The 17,868-nt window shown below is 42.3% G+C and overlaps 1 protein-coding gene across 6 annotated transcripts in view; it reads right to left on the bottom strand.

Annotated features, from left to right (window-relative positions):
* Positions 1-17,868, bottom strand: part of birc6 (baculoviral IAP repeat containing 6) — a 232,795-nt gene that overhangs the window by 162,125 nt on the left and 52,802 nt on the right. For 5 of the 6 annotated variants that reach the window (XM_080200712.1, XM_080200715.1, XM_080200714.1 and 2 more), the window contains exons 12-19: positions 13,346-13,571; positions 8,639-8,799; positions 7,104-7,238; positions 5,390-5,521; positions 4,330-4,514; positions 2,813-2,949; positions 538-699; positions 141-272 (exon numbers count right to left, since the gene is read on the bottom strand). In XM_080200712.1, coding sequence (XP_080056838.1) covers positions 141-272; positions 538-699; positions 2,813-2,949; positions 4,330-4,514; positions 5,390-5,521; positions 7,104-7,238; positions 8,639-8,799; positions 13,346-13,571 — 1,270 coding nt within the window. The remainder of the gene's footprint in view (positions 1-140; positions 273-537; positions 700-2,812; positions 2,950-4,329; positions 4,515-5,389; positions 5,522-7,103; positions 7,239-8,638; positions 8,800-13,345; positions 13,572-17,868) is intronic. The other variant, XM_080200713.1, reaches the window with a different exon arrangement.

Genomic DNA, 17,868 nt, shown 5'->3' with positions numbered 1-17,868 from the left:
AAAATTTTACTCACTACAGACTAAGGGAACAATAAAATGGTGGCTACCACTCAAACTAGTCACCTATTTGGTGTTGAATTACAGTTAGTGTTTCTTGCGAAAAAAATTGCCAGTGAATTATTTCATAGGAAATTTCTGACCTGATGCAAAGCGCGAGGAACCGGGCACACTTGTGAGCTATACTTCGACCAACTTCAAAGAAGCAAACTCGCACAATATCAGAGAGCCTTTTCTTGGTTTTTGCATGCAGACTTTCTTTGCCATCTCTAAAACTGTATTTGAAAAGTTCATAGAACACAAACACATTAAAACACATCCATGGATGGCAATATCTGATATTACAAGTTTCTGTTTGCAGAACAGCAGTCAAGAACTCAACTGTTAAAGAACTACAGAGCAAACAGCATAGCTGCAATTCAGACCATAATTACCTACGCTGCGTAGGTGAAATAAAAGACGACATTGCTTACATGCACATAAGGGGTGCAAGGTGCACACACAAGTCCCATTTACACACTGTTTCGCACTTCATCCTACCTGCACAGTCCATTTGCATGAACTCCTGCCAACCAGCAGAGAATATCTAACACAAGGCTCTGAGCATGTTCTGTGACAGGACCATCATCTGACTTCTTGCAGAGTGTATTAAGTAGCTTTTCATGAAACTCAGAGAACTGCAACATAGCACACCGCTGCACCCTAAAAGACAAAATCAGCAATTACCCCAAGAAACCACACAGCAAAGAATACCTGAGGCAGTCATTATAACCTTAATTTTACCACTTGCATCTTTGTTCAAACTGCTAAAATATATACAGTCCTTGTTCCTCGATTTGAATTAAAAAAACGACAAACTGCTGGCATGTATTTTGCAATATTACGTACTATAGTAAGACTTATGTACATATCCCTTCCTATTTCTCCAATGTGCAATTTCGATTTTCCAACAGGAATCACCTCCAAAAATTCAATCTACATGAACCTGATAAAAATAATGTCCTGGGAGGTTAAGCTGCACAAAACAGAACTACACTGCACTTAATGCAAATCCAAATCAGTGTGAAACAACATCTGCAACATATTCATGTACTCACGTCTTTGTTATACTTGGTATTACATTGCTTGTTTGTTGACAGGTAGGAAAAAATTTGTATCATTATTGATGCACTGATATGTGTGGCACCTTTAATGTTAAATAAAATCTCAAAGTTAATATAGAACATTACAGCGCAGTACAGGCCCTTTGGCCCTTGATGTTGCACCGACCAGTGGAACCAATCTAATGACCCTCTGACCTAAACTATTCCAATGTTATCCATATGCCTATCCACTGACCATTTGAACGCCCTTAAAGTTGGCGAGTCCACAACTGCTGCAGGCAGGGCATTCCATGCCCTTATTACCCTCTCAGTAAAGAACCTACCTCTGACATCCGCCCTATAATTACCATCCCTTAATTTAAAGCTATGTCCTCTTGTGTTAGCCGTCACCATCCGAGGAAAAAGGCTCTCACTATCCACCCTATCTAACCCTCTGATCATCTTGTATGCCACAATTAGGTCACCTCTCAACTTTCTTCTTTCTAACGAAAACAACCTCAAGTCCCTCAGCCTTTCCTCATAAAACCTTCCCACCATATCAGGCAACATCCTGATAAACCTCCTCTGCACCCTGTCCAATGCCTCCTCATCCTTCTTATAATGCGGCGACCAGAACTGTACGCAATACTCCAAGTGCAGCCGCACCAGAGTTTTGTACAGTTACAACATGACCTCACGGCTCCGAAATTCAGTCCCTCTACCAATAAAAGCTAACACACCGTACGCCTTCTTAACCACCTTATCAACCTGGGTGCCAACTTTCAGGGATCTATGCACACGTACACCGAGATCTCTCTGCTCATCGACACTACTAAGAGTCCTTCCATTAGCCTATATTCTGTACTCCTGTTAGTCTTACCAAAGTGAATCACCTCACACTTTTCCACATTAAACTCCATTTGCCACCTCTCAGCCCAGCTCTGCGGCTTATCTATGTCCCTGTGCAAATTGTAACATCCATCTTCACTGCCTACAACTCCTCCGACTTTGGTGTCGTCAGCAAATTTACTAACCCATCCTTCTACACCCTCATCTAGGTCATTTATAAAAATGACAAACAGCAGTGGCCCCAAAACAGATCCCTGAGGTACACCACTTGTAACCGAACTCCAGGTTGAATATTTCCCATCAACCACCACCCTCTGTCTTTTATCAGCTAGCCAATGCCTGATCCAAACAGGTAAATCACCCTCAATCCCATGCATCTGCATTTTCTGCAGTAGCCTACCATGGGGAACCTTATCAAACGCTTTCCTTTAAAACCCAAGATCAAAATTTAAAATATCTTTCCTTTAAAACCCAAGATCAAAAACTGTGCACTGTAATGGTCCTGAAATATAAAGTATTGGTCGAATCTGTGGCATTCTCAAGTTATATTTCACTAAATAACGAACATCACAAATTTCAGTTAGTGATTAACCCAAAAACATCTGTTGCATTATTTGAGGTGCCAGATCCAATGGGAGTGATATTTAATCATTATTTTGGAGCAGGTTTTTCTATGCCCGTTTAAATATTTCACCGTCATTTGAAAGGTTTTCTCTCTTCTCTCTTTCTTCATCTCCCCCATCCCCTCATTCTATAATTAAGTAACCTGCTTGTCTTTTAAAAAGAATTTGCAATAATGTAGAATTGAGGAATCAGAAGTCAAGAAATAAAGTCATTAGATTTCCAAGCACCATTCAAAAAGCCAATAAAAATCCAGAAATCACCTTTCTTTTGGGATGCAAGTTTTCTTGAATCTTCGAATAGTGACAGAAACCTCTTGCAGCAGATCACAGCCTTTAAGATTGTCGGGTTTCTTGGAGGAGCTGCCAGTATCAGAAGCCTTTGAGGTGGATGGTTTTTCCTGTTAAAATAAAAACATTAGGTTTACAAGCACAGAGAAGCTAACAGTGAATTTTTGCATACTAAAGCAGGGCTTTCCAACTGACGTCACACAGAACAATCAATTGAGGTCGCAAGTTCCAAGGCAGCATTGGCAGCTGGGGAGCAAAGACTTATATTTGACAGCCCTGTGATAGGCAGTAAGGCCTTTAAATGTGGGTGTTTATTTGCCAGTGGGCATGGCACAATGAAGTGAACTGTGAGGCCTGATCTCAGCCACTGTTATAACATGGACGGTTGATCCTCTTTTTAGAAGTAACACCGACTCCCCAGAAGAGGAATACCTCACCTCAATCTCTTAAAAAGTGTGTGGGAAGGTCAGTAATGTTTACTGGTTAACTAACAAAAATACCTGACACTCACTTTAAGATGAGCACTTAACAATTTATTTATTTAACTAACAGGGTACTTTAACTAAACAAGTAACATACCGAATAAAGATAGATTCTACTGGAATACTGTTAAAATAAACACAATATCCATTCATTAACCAAAAAGAGTAATAATAGAATTTAGTCACTGTCAAAAAATATACAACCAGGTTTTGAGTCTTTCAGAAACTCCTGGAGTTTCTCAGTTGATTTCTCTGTTTGCAAGTTCTTTTTAATTTAGTACCTTTCACTGGTTAGATATCTCTTCAGAAATATACAAAGCTGGCAGGGCTGAGAGCTGTTCTGTCCCTCTCGAGACTTGAAAGGTGACAGCTGCTATGACTTGTTTTCTCCCTTGCATTCTCTTTCATAACAGTGATGAACTATCAATTTTCCTACAGTAGGGTTGGTCCGCTAGTGTCAATATTATCAAATTCAAATCTTATAGGTTCTTGGTAGCCGAGTGCATGCTTTAAATTGATTGAGCAATTGTCTTGTTAAGGCTACTACTTGACTTTTAGATACAAATGTTTCAGCCAGGGCTTTGAATGTACTTTACATATTAAACTTCCAACTGAAACAAAATACCAGCCTTAAAAGGGACCACACAATGTTATTTTCCCCTCTAGCATTTTTCTTTACATCTTTATCAACATCACGTTCCAACTTCACAAACTGAACTCCACAACAAACACGAAGAGAGCCTGGAAAATGGTACGTGCCTTAGTTTTTTTAAAAATCATGCCTGTATTCCTACACATTGAACTCACTTTCCCATTCCATTCCCTCTATTAGCGTCGCTCCTGGGGCACGCTCCCAGCCACCCAATTTTCACTATGGGGTCACTCTAAATGTGAAGTATTAAAATGGGGGTCATGGAGGAAAAAAGTTCAGAAACTACTGCACTAAAGCCTACATGTTGACATGAAGTACAGATTAAAATCAGTTCTTTTTGCAGACCACGACTCTACCTTTCCTGCTGTAACTTTAGCAAGTAATGAAGCAAGGGAGTGACTCTTGCTATTCTGTGGTTTCGAGGCTTGCATTCTCATGACTGGCCTTATTCCACTGCCATTGGAATTCTCTTCATTTGACTTCTCATTAGCCGATCTAATGTGAACTAAAAATGATCGATATTTTCCACCAGCCATGCCTGCTGAGAAAACAAAAATAAACAATGTTGAGTTTAAATAGACAAAGCACAAATTCCACCCATTCCCTAACCACTGGACAGATGTTCAGTTTTAGGATACATTCCAATTCCATTATAGTCTCACCACTTGATATCAATGGTATGATAAAGCAAACAGGGACAGCGAAGAGTGGATATTTTCAAAGCTCTTTGTTCTGACATATCTCAAGTAGGGAAACTTCAACTTCAGCCAATGCCTCATTCTTGACCATATATTAACTTCACCATTAAATATAGTTCATGGTTTTATAAATTCTAGAGGTCACATTTAATTAATGCTAAAAAGCAAGTAATGCAATCAATTTCTGGTCAGATAAGCAAGGAGCTGAAGAAATTGGCATTACACTTGGATTTCCAAGTAACCCCTCTCATTTTTTTAAAAAAACTCACTTGTTGCTAGTTGTCAGTTAGAATCACCTTTTTATTCTGTTCAGTGCAAGTATATTACTGTATAACATTGTATGAAAGCTTTTGCATAAATTTATTTTGGTCCTCCATCCCGCAAATTGAGCACATGCTTTTCCTTTTGCTTGCTTGTATAGTATAGGTAATCAAATTAGAGTAAAATTTCAACCACGTTCCAAAAATATTCTATTAGCATAACCACAGAAAAATAGCCTTTACATCACTAAGAGAGCAAAGGGTTCCAAATCCATACCTAGCATACAAATGAGATGAACTGAATGCCAAATTATATACAATTAACATTGCAGCTGCATAGCCCCTAGAACCTAGGCTGAGACAGATAAAATTAGTTTAACTCACTTATTCACTGATACATTTCCATTGAAAATAGTATGGTTTCCATTGCTGTCACAGCTACTCCAACTTGATCTCACCTTTAATTAGCTTAGGGCTAGTTAGTGTCAGCATCCCAGCATGCCCTGAAAGATCCAAGCCACTGGCCAGCCATACTGGCCCGCACAATATATCTTCTTTGTGCTCCTCCAAAAACTGACACAACCTGGGACCTTTTCAGTGCATAAAATGGAAGAAAAATATTTGGTCAATTGAAACAATTTGCATACAAAGAACAGTTTACAACCAAAGTGGGAATGAACAGAACAAAATCCTCAATAATGCAAATCAACATTAATTGCTGGGGTAGTCTAACACCTACATTCAACCCATTAACCCCAGCCATCCAATAGAACTTGTACTACAAGGGCATCACCACCCTCAATCCATTCAAAATCCCAGCAATGAATGATACCATCGCCATAAAAAGTGTTGCAGCCACTCAGCCTCTAACTGCACAACTCTCCCACTTATAGACATGAAGTTTAACAGGCGTTTTGATGTTTCAAAAGGAGCAATCTTGCTCCAATTCAATTTCTCATCATATTTTGCTCTCATATCAGCCCATCTTTTATTTTCAGCTTTTCACAAATCTTCAGTACCAGTACACAAGGAAGAAGTCTGCAATTAATTCAGATCCATTTCTAGAACAGTATTTAAGAGCAAAATAAAGGGCTTTTTCAAATTTTTAACCAAAAGAGTCATTGCACCAAACTCAGGGAAGTGGCCCAAAATTTGAGTGCTCAAATTCCATGTGTAATGTCAGTCACTGGAGTACCTCCTCTTGGTTTGAGATTTGAATGGCAGCTGTCAAGGAGCTGGGTACTTCACCATAAGGAAGTAATAAAATCACCATACTAATTAGTACGGACAACTCTTGGAGGTTCAAAACACAAACCTACTCTCATCATGCCATGGATATGAACAAAAAGATGAAGACATGGCAAGAGTAAAAAGGATAATGATTTGTTTTGGGGAAAGCAAAATTCTTGAATTGAGTTCCTCAAGAACAAAAGTTCATTCAAGCATTCTGAAATATTTACGATTTATGAGTCAATAGAAGTGCTATGAACTGTACTTTCACTACTGCCATGACAGAAGGTGAGAGCCCTGTCTTGTCAGCTTGGATCAGGAATGTCTCAACTTGTCGAGACCCTGAACTGGGCTTGATTTGATTGAACTGGAATAAAAATTTTAAAAAAAGGAAACTGCTTTCAGAAATACAAAATTGAGAATAGTTGCCAAATCTACCATCGAGTGGTATCTGTTAACTTTGAGCGAGAGTTTAATATGTATTTGATCACATTCCCAAATAGACATCAACAAAGATGTCTTTCCATCTGCCATTTACTCATGTAACTGTGCATATAATCAAAATTCAAACTGGTTTATTTTCTTGAATAATTTGTTCCTTTAGAAACTTAAAAACCAGAGTGCAGCAACATCAGTAAACGGATTATCTATATTATGGTCAGTGGAAGGAGTGAAATTTCAGTCAAAATCTAATTTTCTCCACCTAATGCACGCAAAACAAAATGTCAAAACACATCAAGAAAAATCAGTACAAAGCGCACACGTTCACGACCTCCCCAAATATCTATTTGAAAGCACAGACTTCAAATGTTAATGCTGGTTGCAAGTCTGTAGACAATATACATCTCTCAAATCAAGTTTTATTTTAAATGAGTGGGGGGACCAGTCAATACTACAGATTAAATGTTGAGTTTTCCTCCACAAATAGTACATTTAGCTAACCTTGAGACTCATCCACATCCATCGTGTACTGCACATCGTCATTTAAATCAGTAAGCCCAGACCGTCCATTTTTCTCTACTTCCACGTGAGAAGCTGGAGATAAAGGAAACGATATCTGCTTGTCTACTGCAGACTCTACAAAGGATGAAAGACAGACAGACCATTTATACACAGCCTTTCACAACTTCAGGGAATCCCAAAGTGCTTTTTAGTCAGTGATGTCATCATTGTAACATTAGAAACATGGTAGTCAATTTACACATAGCAAGTTCCCACAAACCACAATGTGATAATGAGCAGATAAGCTGCATTAGAATTGCTCACTGAGGGATAAATATTGTCCAGGATACCAGGAAAATGTCCATGGATTTGCTACAAAAATAATACAATTTTATATTCACCTGAGAGGGCTGATGGAGGCTGGGTTGAATGTGTCAACAAAAAAAAAACAGTACCTCTAATAGTACAACATTCCCACACTACTACACTGCCATACTACTACATTGGAATAGCAGTTTAGATTCTTCAAACATAAAACAGTGCAGAGTTCAGAGTGGGACAGAAAGAGAGAGAGAGAGAGAGAGAGAGAGACACCATGAAGCAGGAGTTCAGAGTGTCCATAAAGCAGGTGTTCAAAGAGAGAGCGAGCCCAAAAAGCAATGAGAGTTCGGAGACAGGGAGAGAGCCTCCACAAAGTAGCAAGAGCTCCGAGAGAGAGCTCAAAGCAGTGGAGAGAGAGCCAGAAGTTTACAGATACAATCTTAAAAGCGATGCTATAGGATTCCCAAGTTGGTTGGTTGGTAGGTAGGTACAGGCCTTTCCATATATTTGCTAAATCACTCCTCAGGTTCATAAAATTTGGGTTGCCACAAGTTAGAATCTCATCTCCTGTTTTATCCTTGTTTCCATAATTAAGTTAAGCAACAGAATTATGATCATTACCACCTCCACTGTTGCCCCTTTAATTTCCTAAAACTAGTCCAGAACTGCACCTGCTTTTGTTGGACTGTCTAAATATTGACCAAAAATGTTCCCCTGAATACACCTTAAGAATTCTGTTCTCTTCATTCCTTTCATACTAAAACTATCCCAGTTAATATAGGGGTAGTTAAAATCCTCTACTATTACTGCCCGACTGTTTTTGAATTTGAGAGATTTTCCTGCATATCTGCTCTGCTATCACCTTCTGACTGGCAGGGGCGGGGTCTACAGTACACTCCTCATATTGTAAGTGCCACTTTTCGGTTCCGAAATTCAATCCATGGGGCTTCAATTGATGATCATTTACTGCAATTATTGTATATTTCAAATATTTGATCACTATTATCACCACAACTATATACCACTTTGCAGATTATAATAGAAGCAATACACAGGATCCTTTAAGAAATAATGCATTTTACCATTTTAAGCCTCCACACTTCCCCCGTGCAGATAATTTATAGATTAAGGACATTAAGCTCCAATTTATTGGAACACATTTGCAATCAAATTTAATAGAAAATATGGTTGAAAGTTGAAAGGAAAATCCTTACCATTGACTTTACCTAAACCAGGTGCCTTGTTTTTCAATAAAGTGACTTGAATTTGTGGAATGTTTGTGATGTTTGAATTCAAGACAAATTTGAAGTCCACATGTCCGACCATGCAGGCTTTGGGCAGCACTAACTCAAAGACATGTTCTTCCCAGCTGGTGCTATTAAAATAAAAATCATACAGAAAAATATAAGTGCACAGTGGTGTTGCATTCTCCAAATGCCAATACCCAGAAGCTGAAATCAACTCAATTATGCAAATATGAAACATTGCCAATTTAATCTTGTACTTCAAAGCTCTAATTTTCAGAAAACAAACCCTGCTGGTGAAGCAATCTGGAAAATAACATGAATAAAAACATCTCTCATTTAGCTTCACAGATAAATAGGATGGGAAAGGAGGCTATAAACTGAATTCCTTCTGAACTCCTTCCAGAGCCTGAGAAATATTCATAAAAATCCCACCTGCTGCAGTTCTGCAATGTTCAAAACTGGAGGCAAACCACTATAGACTAATATAAAAATAGAAACTAAAAATCAAAATCTCTTTCTCACAGCTTCCATTTCAGTGCACCTAAAACTGCAATCAAGGTTAGTACCATGCTAGTAATTGAATTGAATGGAAGCATTTGGTCTATTACTCGGTGTTAAACACTGAATGGTCCAAGACATGCCTCCATTAAACAGTGTGGTAACAATCAACAAACATAGGAATAACTTGTACGTCAGTCAATGTACGCTTTATTTTTGCAGCTAGAAAAACAAACAGCTAGCCAATTTTTAACGCAGTGCATGCTGTTACCAGTTAGTAAGAGTCCATTAGCTTTTACACGCTGTTACCAGCTAGTAAGAGTCCATCAAATAAACATAAGAACATAAGAAATAGGAGCAGGAGTAGGCCATCTGGCCCTTCGAGCCTGCCCCACCATTCAATAAGATCATGGCTGATCTGTCGTGGCTCAGTTCCACTTTCCCGCCCTCTCCCCATAACCCTTAATCCCCTCTCTTATCAAAAACCCATCAACCCGCTTCTTAAAAATATTTAGCGAGGCAGCCTCCACCACTTCAACGGGCAGAGAATTCCAGAGATTCACCACCCTTTGAGTGAAGAAGTTCCTCCTCAACTCCGTTATAAACCGCCCCCCCTTTATCTTGAGGCTGTGCCCCCTAGTCCTACTGTCTTTTTTGAGCGGGAAGAGTCTCTCCACCTCTATCCTATCCATCCCATTCATCATCTTATACGTCTCAATGAGATCTCCATTAACACTCAATTAAAACCCTTAATTTCCGTCACAGAAACAATACCAGATTTGTATGCCATAAAATGTTAGGAAATGTCATAAAGCATGAAGACATTAAGGCAAGGGAGAAGATATCAGATCAGGTGACCAAAAAACTTGAACAAATAAAGGGAGGGGAGAGGAGGGAGGGGGGGGAGAGGGAGAGAGAGATTTGGTCCAAGAATTCTAAAGCATGGGAATTAAGTAGATGTACCCACGGCTGTCAATGGAAGAGCAAAGGGTGGGACATTGGGTACACAGGATTTGGGAGTGGATTGGAGTGGAGTAGGTTATTTAACCTTTTCAGACCTTTGGCTTTCCTGTCTACCCCCTTGTCCATCTAAGATCTGTCCAACTCTGCCTGGAATAAATTCAATGATCCAGTCTTCACTGCTCCCTGAGGAATAGAATTCCACAGACAAACAACCCTCAAAAAAATTCTCCTCCTATTTTAAAAGGGAGACCGCTTATTCTTAAATCATGTCCTTTTGTTTGATTCTCCCCTACAATTGGGAACATCCTCCAGGTATCAACCCTATCAACTTTGGCTGATAGGGTTAAGGAGAATCCTAAGGCGTTCTATAGGTATGTCAAGAACAGAAGGTTGGTTAGGGCAAGGTTAGGGCCAGTTATAGACGGCAGAGGGAAGTTATGTGTGGAACCGGAGGAGATTGGTGAAGCATTGAACCAATATTTCTCTTCGGTGTTCACGCAGGGGGACATGGATATAGCTGAGGAGGACACTGGGTTGCAGGGGAGTAGAATTGACAGTGTTACAGTTGATAAGGAGGATGTGCTGGATATTCTGGAGGGTCTGAAAATAGATAAGTCCCCTGGTCCGGATGGGATTTACCCCAGGATTCTCTGGGAGGCAAGAGAAGTGATTGCAGAGCCTCTGGCTCTGATCTTCAGGTCGTCGTTGGCCTCTGGTATAGTACCAGATGATTGGAGGTTAGCGAATGTTGTCCCATTGTTTAAGAAGGGGAACAGAGACTTCCCCGGGAATTATAGACCGGTGAGTCTCACTTCTGTTGTGGGCAAGGTTTTGGAAAAAATTATTAGGGATAGGATTTATAGTTATTTGGAGAGTAATGAGTTGATTGGAGATAGTCAGCATGGTTTTGTGGCGGGTAGGTCGTGCCTTACTAACCTTATTGAGTTTTTTGAGAAAGTGACCAAAGAGGTGGATGGGGGTAAGGCAGTGGACGTGGTGTATATGGATTTTAGTAAGGCGTTTGATAAGGTTCACCATGGTAGGCTTCTGCACAAAATGCAGATGTATGGGATTGGGGGTGATCTAGGGAACTGGATTAGGAATTGGCTAGCGGATAGGAGACAGAGGGTAGTGGTTGACGGTAAATATTCATCATGGAGGTCGGTTACAAGTGGTGTGCCTCAGGGATCTATGTTGGGGCCACTGCTGTTTGTGATTTTTATTAATGATCTGGATGAGGGTATAGTTGGGTGGATCAGTAAATTTGCTGATGACACCAAAGTCAGAGGTGTGGTAGATAGTGAGGAAGGGTGTCATAGTTTGCAGGAAGACTTAGACAGGTTGCAGAGCTGGGCCGAGAGGTGGCGGATGGAGTTTAATGCAGAGAAATGTGAGGTAATTCACTTTGGTAGGAATAACAGATGTGTTGAGTATAGGGCTAACGGGAAGACTTTGAATAGTGTGGAGGAGCAGAGGGATCTAGGTGTATGTGTACATAGATCCCTGAAAGTTGGGAATCAAGTAGATAAGGTTGTTAAGAAGGCATACAGTGTCTTGGCGTTTATTGGTAGGGGGATTGAATTTAGGAGTCGTAGCGTTATGTTGCAACTGTACACAACTCTGGTGCGGCCGCACTTGGAGTATTGTGTGCAGTTTTGGTCCCCACATTACAGGAAGGATGTGGAGGCTTTGGAGAGGGTGCAGAGGAGGTTTACCAGGATGTTGCCTGGTATGGAGGGGAGATCCTATGAGGAGAGGCTGAGGGATTTGGGGTTGTTTTCGCTGGAAAGAAGGCGGCTAAGAGGGGATCTTATTGAAACATATAAGATGATTAGAGGTTTAGATAGGGTGGATAGTGATAGCCTTTTTCCTCTGATGGAAAAATCTAGCACGAGGGGGCATGGCTTTAAACTAAGGGGGGGTAGTTATAGGACAGATGTCAGGGGTAGGTTCTTTACCGAGAGGGTGGTGAGGGATTGGAATGCCCTGCCTGCTGCAGTTGTAAATGCGCCTAGTTTGGGGGCGTTTAAGAGGTCTGTGGACAGGTTTATGGACGAAAAGGGATTGGTTTAGGTTAGTGGGTCATTGTTGTTTTTTTTTAACTGGTCGGCGCAACATCGTGGGCCGAAGGGCCTGTTCTGCGCTGTAATGTTCTATGTTCTATCAAGTCTCCTCAGGGTCTTCCATGCTTCAATAAGATCACCTCTCATTCTATATGTCATTAACTATAGGTCCAACCTTTCTTCATAAGATAAGGCCGTCATCCAAAGAATGAGTAAAGTGAACCGTCTCAGTACTGTTTCTAACGCATATCTTTTTTTCAAATAAGCAGACCAAAACTATACACAGTATTCCAGATATGGTCTCACCCCAATGCCCTGAATTGCTGCAGTAAAATTTCCCTATTTTTATAGTCCATTTCCCTTACAATAAAGCCAACGTTCCATTTGCCTTTCTAATCATTTGCTTTAAGTGTATACCAACTTTTTGTGATGGGTGGGAGAGATGTGCAAGATACACAAAAGGCTAGAGTCATTAAGAGAATTCAATGGATGGTACAGTGCTGAAGGTTACAGCGTGTGAAAGCAAAAGGCCATGTATGAGCTTAAATATAAGGGTAAGAATTTTAAATCTAAAACATTAGAAATCAAAAACCAAAGTTGGCCAGTGAAGACATAAGTCATAACAGGTGTGAGGATAGGATTACAGCAGTAAATGTTTGGATGAGCTGCAGCTTTTGGGAGGTGGTGAATAGAAGACATGGCAAGAGACCACCAAAATAGTCGAAGCTGGAAACAATGAAATGTGGGTGTAAGGGCTTCAATAATATATGGGTAGAGATGGTGATATTAGGTAGATGGAAGTAGATACACTTTGTGATGAAAGTAGCGAGTCAAAGGTACAAACTTGGAGTTGGAAAGTAAACCAAGGTTGTGGATGTCTGGTACTTGGAAGAGAGAAACCTACAACATGGATGGACAAGAATGATGGCTTCAATCTTTGACTGAAGGAAACTGTTTCATCAAGACTGCAGTCTGACAACATAGTGATAGGCAATAATTCATAATGGTTTAAATGGAACTGAACCAAATTAACTAAAAGAATTAAAGCATGCTTTAAATTAAGAAACACAGAGTGGCAATGTTTTTCAGCTTTACAGATTAAAAACGCAAGCGGGTTTGCTCAAATCTTGACCAATTTATTTTGCTGTACCTGTCTGATTGTAGCTTCCAGGTGCGTGTGTGCTGGGCTGCATCCCCATGGTGCTGTTGGTGCAAGTGTTGTGGGTGTCGCCTCTGCTGTTGCTCCTGCTGAACTTCCACCCAACATGGAGGGACAGTAGCTGAAAATCGTGGGGTCAATGTCTCAAATCTAGTAAGTTCCACTAATGATGTCAGTACTTCTGCAGTGAAAGACTGGTCCACCAACAAGTCAACCCCTACAAGGAAAAATAAAAAGGTCAAGTACATTTAGCAGTAATACTCTCTCTTCCTCTTCTCCATAATGGAAGCTATTTTTTGATTTCATGAGATGTGAGCATCTCTGACAAGGCAAGCAATTGTTGCCTGTCTCTAATTGCTGGAGAAGGACAAGACCATTCAGCCCCTCAAGCCTGTTCCAACATCCAACAAGATCAGATAGTAACCTCAAATTTGCATTACACGTATTCCCAATAACCTATCAACTTTGTTTACGAGTAAGAAGCCTCATAACACCAGGTTAAAGTCCAACAGGTTTATTTTGAATCAAGAGCTTTCGGAGCCCTGCTCCTACATCAGGCAGTCACCTGATGAAGAAGTGCTCCGAAAGATTGTGATACCAAAAAAGCCTGTTGGACTTTAACCTGGTGTTGTGAGGTTTCTTACTGTGCCCACCCAAGTCCAACAACAGCACCTCTACATCATGGCTTTGTTTATTAAGGATCTATCCATTTCCACCTTCAAAATATTCAACACTCAGCTTCCACAGTCTTTTCAGGAAGAGTTCTAAAAGACATGAAAACATTTCACGTCATCTCCATTTTAAACCTTATTTTTAAACAGTGACCCGTAGTATAAACATAAGAACATAAGAAATAGGAGCAGGAGTAGGCCATCTAGCCCTTCGAGCCTGCCCCGCCATTCAATAAGATCATGGCTGATCTGTTGTGGCTCAGTTCCACTTTCCCGCCCTCTCCCCATAACCCTTAATCCCCTCTCTTATCAAGAACCCATCAACCCGCTTCTTAAAAATATTTAGCGAGGCAGCCTCCACCACTTCAACGGGCAGAGAATTCCAGAGATTCACCACCCTTTGAGTGAAGAAGTTCCTCCTCAACTCCGTTCTAAACCGCCTCCCCTTTATCTTGAGGCTGTGCCCCCTAGTCCTACTGTCTTTTTTGAGCGGGAAGAGTCTCTCCACCTCTATCCTATCCATCCCATTCATCATCTTATACGTCTCAATGAGATCTCCCCTCATTCTTCTAAACTCTAACGAGTACAAGCCTAGTTTATTCAGCCTCTCCTCATAGCTCAATCCCCTCAACTCCGGTATCAGCCTAGTAAACCTCCTCTGCACTCCCTCCAGGGCCAAAATATCCTTGCGCAGGTGCGGCGCCCAAAACTGCACACAGTACTCCAGCTGCGGCCTCACCAATGCCCTATACAGCTGCAGCAAGACCTCCCTACTTTTATATTCAATCCCCCTCGCTATGAAGGCCAGCATCCCATTCGCCTTCCTGACCACCTGCTGCACCTGCAGGCTGGGTTTTTGCGACTCATGCACAAGGACCCCGAGGTCCCTCTGCACCGTCGCCTGCTGCAGTTTTTCGCCACGTAAGTAATAGTCCTTCCTACCATTCTTCCTACCAAAGTGGACCACCTCACACTTGCCAACATTAAATTCCATTTGCCATTTCCTGGCCCATTCGCCCAGCCTATCTAGATCCTTCTGCAGACTCTCCACACCCTCCGCACAATTTGCCTTTCCCCCAATCTTGGTGTCATCAGCAAATTTCGACACCCTGCACTCGGTTCCCTCCTCCAGATCATCTATATAAATGGTAAATAGCTGAGGCCCCAGCACCGACCCCTGGGGCACCCCACTAGTCACCAACCGCCAATCTGAATAGCACCCATTGACCCCCACTCTCTGCCTCCTATTTGACAACCAATCCTCTATCCATGCTAACACCCTACCCCCAACTCCATGTCCCCTGACCTTCTGCAAAAACCTCTTGTGAGGTACCTTGTCAAACGCCTTCTGAAAATCCAGAAAGACCACATCCACCGGCTCTCCTCTATCCACTGCCCTAGACACATCCTCATAGAACTCCAGTAAATTTGTCAGACACGACTTCCCTTTAATGAAACCGTGTTGCGTCCGCCCTATCAAGCAATTCCCTTCAAGATGCCTCGCAATTTCCTCCTTAATGACGGATTCTAACATTTTACCTACCACAGACGTTAAACTAACCGGCCTATAATTCCCCGCCTTTTGCCTGGCACCCTTCTTAAACAACGGCGTAACATTAGCCGTTTTCCAATCTTCCGGCACTTCCCCGGAATCCAGCGACGTCTGGAAAATAACCACCAAGGCATCCACTATCACCTCCGCCATTTCTTTCAGAACCCTCGGATGCATTCCATCCGGTCCTGGGGATTTGTCCACAATCAGCCCCTCCAGTCTGTCGAGCACCACCTCTCTAGTAACAGTAATGTCATTAAGACCCTCCATTCCTACCACCTTTCCATCGCTAACACCCGGCAAATTATTCACGTCCTCCTCCGTGAAGACAGAAACAAAAAAGTTATTCAAGACCTTAGCCATATCCCCATCCCCTACCACTAGCTCCCCTTTCTCATCCTCTAAAGGACCAACGTTCACCCTAGCCAGCCTCTTCCTTTTTATATATTTATAAAAACTCTTGCTATCCTTTTTTATATTAAGTGCTAGCCCAGCCTCATAGCTTCTCCTACCCTCCTTTATCAACTTCTTTGTCAATCTTTGTTGACATTTAAACCTCTCCCAATCCTCTTCTCGCCCACTACTCTTAGCTACTCTAAATTCCTCCGCTTTTAATTTAACACTTTCCTTCACCTCCTTCGTTATCCACGGCTTATTACCTCTCTTCCTACTGTCCTTTTTAACCATTGGAATAAATTTCTGCTGAGCACCAAGAAAGATCTCCTTAAAGATCCTCCACTGCTCCTCAGCAGACCTACCTTCCAACGCACTCCCCCAGTCCACATTCGCCAATTCTTCTCTCATCCTACCGTACTCCCCTCTGTTCAAACAAAGGACGCGTGTCCGGGAACCCACTTTCTCCTCCTCCATCTGCACCAGAAACTCCACCATACAATGATCACTCTCTCCAAGAGGATCCTTCACCGCAAGGTCCCTAATTCTACCCGCCTCATTACATAGCACCAGGTCCAAGATAGCTCGCTCCCTCGTCGGCTCCAACACACACTGTTCAAGGAAATTATCCCGGCAGCATTCCAAGAACTCCTCCTCGAGCCCACCTCGTCCAACATGGGTCAACCAATCAATATGCAGATTGAAATCTCCCATAACTACTGCCGTCCCATTCCTGCACGCCGCACTTATTTGCGTGTTAACAGCCCGCCCCACCTCCAGATCATTATTCGGGGGCCTATAGACGACACCCACCAGCGTCTTCCTCCCTTTGCTGTTCCTAATCTCCACCCACAACGATTCCACGTTCTGCTCTTTGGCTCCGATATCATCCCTTGCTACCACCTTGATACTATCCTTAATCAGCAGAGCTACGCCACCCCCTCTTTCCTCCTGCCTATCCTTCCTAAACACTTGATAGCCCTGTACATTCATCTCCCAGTCCCTGTCACCTTGCAGCCACGTCTCTGTAATGGCCACCAGATCGTATCCATTTGTGTCGATCTGCGCCACCAGCTCATCCACTTTATTCCGAATGCTTCGTGCATTCAGATAAAGCGCTTTTATCCCAGCCTTCACCTGGACCCTATTTGCCCTAACGCCACCAATTGGGACATCCTCGGCCTCTTCCCTTACCTGTACCCTATCCTTAACTTTAGACCTCGTAGCGTCACCTACCCTTGCACCCTCCCCCCCCCTAATTAGTTTAAAGCCCTGTCTACAGTCCTCTTTACTCGATTCGCCAACACTCTGGTCCCAGCACGATTCAGACCAACCCCATCCCGCCTGAACAAGTCCCACCTACCCCAATACTGGTGCCAATGCCCCATAAATTCGAACCCATTCCTCCCACACCAATTCCTGAGCCACCCATTCACTTCCTTTATCCTGTCAATCCTACGCCCGTCTGCACTCAGTTCAGGCAGTAGCCCAGAGACGACTACCTTGTCGGTTCTACTTTTTAATTCCATTCCCAGCTTCTCATACTCCCTCCCCAGATCCTCAGTCCGCACTTTGCCTACGTCGCCGGCACCCACATGTACTACAACGACCGGGTTCTCACCCTCCCACTCCAGGTTCCTCTGCAGCCCAGCTGCGACATCCTGTACCCGAGCACCAGGCAGACAACACACCCTTCTGTGCACTTTGTCATTGTGACAAAGGACAGTGTCAATACTCTTCACCCCACTATCTCCAATCACTACTACGTTCCTTTTCCCCTTCTCTTTGCCTATGTCCTGCTGCATCACTGTACCGTGTGCAGTTTGCTCACCAACCTCACCTGCCTCGTCCTCTTCCAGAGATAACACATAACTCAATCTGTCCATCCCAGGTTTTAA

The sequence above is a fragment of the Carcharhinus amblyrhynchos genome, chromosome 12 (assembly GCF_965287045.1).
Source record: "Carcharhinus amblyrhynchos chromosome 12, sCarAmb.v2.hapA, whole genome shotgun sequence".
NCBI classification, from domain to species: domain Eukaryota; kingdom Metazoa; phylum Chordata; class Chondrichthyes; order Carcharhiniformes; family Carcharhinidae; genus Carcharhinus; species Carcharhinus amblyrhynchos.
Note: the sequence above shows the minus strand (reverse complement) of the source record. Positions and strands in the feature narration are given on the sequence as shown.